Source organism: Arachis ipaensis, chromosome B03 (genome assembly GCF_000816755.2).
Source record: "Arachis ipaensis cultivar K30076 chromosome B03, Araip1.1, whole genome shotgun sequence".
NCBI lineage: Eukaryota > Viridiplantae > Streptophyta > Magnoliopsida > Fabales > Fabaceae > Arachis > Arachis ipaensis.
The window spans coordinates 14,803,545-14,809,404 of record NC_029787.2 but is presented as its reverse complement, the minus strand read 5'-3'; the positions used below and the strand labels follow the sequence as shown (position 1 = coordinate 14,809,404).

The 5,860-nt window shown below is 34.8% G+C and overlaps 1 protein-coding gene across 1 annotated transcript in view; it reads left to right on the top strand.

Moving 5' to 3' along the window:
- Positions 1-5,245, top strand: part of LOC107629763 (protein NRT1/ PTR FAMILY 5.10) — a 6,607-nt gene extending 1,362 nt beyond the window's left edge. The window contains exons 3-4 of the mRNA XM_016332646.2: positions 3,244-3,776; positions 4,104-5,245. Of these exons, the coding sequence (XP_016188132.1) occupies positions 3,244-3,776; positions 4,104-4,929 (1,359 nt within the window). The 3' untranslated portion in view covers positions 4,930-5,245. The remainder of the gene's footprint in view (positions 1-3,243; positions 3,777-4,103) is intronic.

Here is a 5,860-nt window from a genome sequence, read left to right as displayed (position 1 = left end):
CTTAATTTTAAATATTAAACTATAATTCTATAATAAAAACTATCATTAAATTGACAAAATAAATGACTAAGAAGCAAGAATATTCATTAGATGTTAACGGTTGTTATTCCATGTCGAATTCTATTCTATCTAAATTGAAATAATTTAACTCAAAACAACGAAAAATGAAATTGTGTTTCATTCTTCAAATTTTCCTTGGTGTGTGGTCTTTGGTTTTTACACAAGAATGGAAGTAAATAAGATGTTAAATTCGAATTATCTAAAGTATGATTTACATTTTCTGATAAATATTAAAATGTGAATTATGCACATTCATGGGTCTGGTCTCTGGAAAAGTAGGCGTTGACGCTATCGTTTTGGTCGCAGAAGNCAATAAATTAGACAACTCCAATCCTAGCTTACACATTCACACACCCACTCTCACACACTAACTTAGCCACCAACCACTGCTAGGTTTCGAACTTTTGTGACTTTGGATTGAGGCAAATACTTTTGCCACTGAACCACATGCCTCAGCCACACGTTGCTGACGTATTTTCGACCCGGGACCATATGCAAATTCTCACTATTGGGCTATAATATCCAATTATTTGAAGGGTTTAGTAGCCCTTTCACTTTGGGGGCTGAGCCCATTAGAAATATTACCAATTCATAGTTAATGACTTGTTTCACTATGTCGACAAAAAAAAAAAACGTTTTAATTGTTTAGATATAAATTCGGGTTTGAGGTTATAGAACCCATAATAGCAGTAGTGCGTATGGATTTAAATTCACTCTAATTTTTTAATTTTATTTGAGAGGATAAAGTGTGATCTCTCACAATTTATTTCATAGATAGAACTAAGAAAATAGGTAAGATTAAAAAAAAATATAAAAAATTCCCTGTAATACTTTAATAGTGAATGGAATGCACAGCTTATGTGGCAATCATGTGCCACACTCAACCTAATTTGGTTTTTATTTACATCTTTGTTATCCTCCTCTTTTTTTCCTTTCTTTTCACCACAGGATCTTCTTGTCATCCCCCTCTCTTCTTCTCTCATCTTTAACTTTTCCATGTCTCTCTCTCCCTCTCTTTCAACCTACTTTCTCCCACCCTCGGTTAGGGGTGCACATAGGGACGGGTGAAAATTGAATTCGTCTTAATTCGGATTCGACTCTAAGTAATGAATGTGTCTATTTTTGATACTCTTATCTAATCCTAGATCCAATGAAATCATATTATTTTCGGGTCATACTAAAATCGAGTCTCAACCGAATAAAATACGGGTCTTGATAAATTTTATGTCAAAAATTATGATTTACTCATTTATAAAGAAAAAAAAAATACTTGTTATAGAAAAGTTAATAACCATACTTGAATTTGAATTTGTTCATAAATTATAATTTTATGCTTTTTTGATCTATTTTCTAATTCAACAAATGTAATTAAAAATAAAATAATAAGCTTATAATTAATATAACATAATATTAGAATTAATTTAAAACATATATACCTTTTTTAATCCCCTAAGATGCACATGGGCCGGATGAGGTTGGGTGAAGCATTGACCCGTACCCGACCCTAAATAATGACTGAGTCTAATTTTGAGACTCTTACCCAACCCTAAACCCAATAAAATCACACCAAATTAACCCCAAAGTATTTGGGTCCGAACTGATTTTTCGGGTCGGGTCGGGTCATGTGCATCCCTACCCTCGGCGGAACTATGCAGTTGTGCAAGATGGACCGAGAGGAGAGAGATGAGAGGATGTAGGAGAGCTGGTGGAGGATAGGAGAAAGTAGGTCAAAGGAAGGGGAAAGAAGAACGAAGAGTTGAGGATAAAAAGAGAGGAGAGAGGGATGACAAGAAGAGCCTAAAGAAAAAGAGTACGGTGGAGAGGGAGGAGAATGAGAGGAGGGTGACAAAGGTGTAAGGTGTGGGATCAAGGAGGGACCAAATTGGGTCCAGCATGGTACATAATAGTCACACATAAGCACTGAAACAGTAAGTTATTACCGAAAATGAATTCAGGGATCACCATGGTATCCCGAGCTCAATCCGGAGGACCAATACAGTGAAATTGAAACTTTTTGAGTACCAAATTGAATAACCCGGTAAATTTTAAGATTATTATAGGAATTTACTCTATAAATTTAATAGATTTTGATAAAAATATAAATAAAATAGAAAAAAAAAGTATAGGTAGATAATGAAAATACTAAACAATGTGAACAATGGATATATATTGGATGTTCAATTCACTAAGTATGCGAATGGTTATCCTAATATTAAGATTTAGGTGAGTAATTTGGAGGTGTAGTGTGTTTTTAGTTTTTTACTTTATTGGGTCAATTTTAGAGTCCATTGTTCACATTGTTTATAAAAGCCATTGTCTACCTAACAAAGTTCAATAGAAAAAACTTGCCTAATTAATAATTATCCGTTTTTCTAAGACTGGGCATATACAATCTTAGAATGCAATTTTCGAATGGAGACCACTTTAATAAAAACACTAAAAATGTCTTTTTTAAGGATGTTTATATATGTCATGTTATTATTGGACATCTTTATTAAGCCGGTTAATAATTTATTTTTTAATAAACTAGAACAAAATCAGTTTATTATAGCAACAATAATAAACTCAATTGTTTGTATTATAATTATTAGACCCGGTTTGATCCGATCGAATTACATAATCTAAATCGAATATCTTTAAATTTTTTGATAAAAAGACAAATATATCTCTGGCTTTTTGTTTTGTAGATATTTGAATTCCTAAAAATTTAAAAATACAATTAGATCCCTAAAAAAAATTGGATTTATTGTTATTGTTATAAAAAAAATCGGTTTTATTCTAATTTATTAAGAAATTCAAAAATAACCGGTTTATTAATACGTCCAATAATAATGCAGCACGTAAACGTATTTACAAAAAGACGTTTTACGCGTCTTTATACCAGCATCCCCTTTCTGAATATCCTAAACATGTTTTTCAGATCAAGGGTTAATGTGTAAAAAATCAATTATGTTATAACTATTTAAAAATTTTAACTATTTAAATAGAATACATGTGAAAATATAAAGTATTTTTTGTATACAAAGTATTTTTGGCAAAAATATACCCGCAACAGTTTAATTTCACATTGTCGGAACCGGAAAAATGACTTAAGAAAACCTGAAAAAGAAGGATCAATTTTGGGTTAATCATGCAAGTTTTTATGCTAATAATTATCATGATTATCTAATATATGAATGACAGGGGCTAGGATTGTTAACACTATCAGCGTTGCTTCCTTCTCTCATCAATTCGGAGTGCCAGGTTGGCAGCAAATTGGGATCATGCTCTACGGAATCTCAAGTAATCTTGTTCTTCATCTCACTTTATCTGGTGGCCATTGGGCAAGGTGGACATAAGCCCTGTGTTCAGGCATTCGGAGCAGACCAATTTGATGAACAGCATCCGAAGGAGCTCAAAGATAGAAGCACATTCTTTAACTGGTGGTATTTCACAATGTGTGCAGGTTGCATGGGAACTCTCTGGATTTTGAACTATATACAGGACAACCTTAGTTGGGTCGTTGGATTTGGAATCCCTTGTGCTGTGATGATCATTGCATTGCTTGTTTTCTATCTGGGAACATGGACCTACAGGTTTAACATCAAGGGCCATGGCAAGAGCCCCTTTGTCAGAATTGGTCGTGTCTTTATTACAGCCGCAAGAAATCGCCAAGCAACAGCCATCCAAGAGGAAACTGGGGGAACACTCCCTCCAAAAAGTTCCCAACAGTTCAAGTAAGGATTAAAACTTACCAATTTTTAAGTCCTTATTACAATACTCATAGGTTTTCTTGAAGCAGCCACTACTGCTACTACCATGAAATACATGCATTAAGATCATCTTGCTCATGTCCGAAGGATTAATTTGCTTCTAGCTTTGACAATATGCCATCTGAAGATGCCTGAATCCGTCGTAGTGTAACTGTACATAGAGTAACATTATTTGAACAAATCTTTGTTTTTCCGACTTTGCTATTTTACTACATATAGAGCCTCATTTCTTTGGATATGAAATATTATAATTCCATTGATGAAGTTGTTACTCTTTTTTAACATTGGCAGCTTCCTCAACAAAGCATTAATAGCACCAGACTGTTCCACCAAAGAAGGGGAGGTCACATGTAGTGTCGTGGAGGTGGAAGAAGCAAAGGCGGTACTAAGGCTGGTTCCTATTTGGGCAACAACTCTGCCGTTTGCTATTGTGTTTGCTCAATCCCCTACCTTCTTCACGAAGCAAGGATTTACACTGGACCGCAACATATTTCCAGGCTTTGACATACCTGCAGCTTCTCTGCAAACCCTTATCACACTTGCCATTATTGTCATCAGTCCCATCTATGACCGCATATTTGTGCCAATAGCAAGAGGAATCACTGGGCGACCCTCCGGCATCACAATGCTGCAAAGAATTGGGATTGGGATTTTTATATCGATATTTACTGTCATAATTGCGGCCCTTGTTGAGATGAAAAGACTGCAAACAGCACAAGAGTTTGGACTTGTTGATGAACCGGATGTAACCATTCCCATGAGCATGTGGTGGTTGATTCCCCAGTACTTCTTGCTTGGAGCTGCACAAGTCTTCACCATGGTTGGTCTGCAGGAATTTTTCTATGATCAGGTCCCGAACGAACTGCGAAGCATGGGACTTGCTCTGTACTTGAGCATCTTTGGTGTGGGAAGCTTTCTAAGTAGCTTTCTGATTTCAGTTATCGAAGAAGTGACAGGCAGAGATGGACATGAAAGTTGGTTTGCTAATAATCTGAATAAGGCGCATCTTGATTACTTCTACTGGCTACTTGCTGCCCTTAGTGTCATCGGATTCAGTCTCTTCATTTGCTTTGCAAAATCCTACATTTATAATCACAAAGGAATTTCTCGAGGATAACCCACTTCATATATATTTTGTCGTTCTGCAAGGATTAATGCTTATTTCTGCTACTCAGGCAACCAAGGTTTACCCAACCCCTATGCCACGAACTATAAATTTTACCAAAGTTAGCAAGAGGAGGGTGAGAATAGACCCACACTTGAAGCTTAAGTGAGATTTACAGGAGACTTCATCATTAAATTGTATGTTCAACTGCACAAACCATAGCCATGTAAAAGCAAATTGCAATTAGATTAAATTTCATGAAGATCATATATATTAACAAATGAAAAATTATTGTAGTTGAGAATATTATTGTTTGATGCGTCTTGAATTGTTAAACTATATTATTGTTTTGGGTGGAAACATCTTTTTGGCATATAACTCATTAAGGATGTGCTTCACTGTCCAAACTTTTCTAGTAGAACTCGTAGTTAAAATGGTGGAAGTAACTCCAAACTATAATTCAGTTGAGAGTATTATTTGTAGAAAACTCTTCCATAACTATAGTTGGAGTTGCACAAAAAATAGGTGAAAGTGTGGAACTATATTTGCAAAAGATATTTGCATATTTAAGTCGGTAGGTATTACAAACATATAATATATAATTCTATAGATATAGAACCTTACAAAGTAGCAGATATCATATACATGAAATTATATGCTATAGGATATATGCTGAGTTCACAATAGAACTTATAGTGATTAGATATTCGATTCTTAGTTGAGATGTAGCGCCTTGTAATTTGCAGGCATTTGGTTGTTGTCGTTGTTGAGCTATTCTTCATACTAAGAGGAATGGCGACAGCAGACACCTACAAAAACACTTCGACGCTCAAGTTAGTAAGAGTAGAAAATGAGTATAATGCAATTTAGAGTGAATAGTGTATCTTTTATGTAGTTAGGATTTTGTATTTATAGAGTGTTACCTCTTAAAAGAGATTGAGAT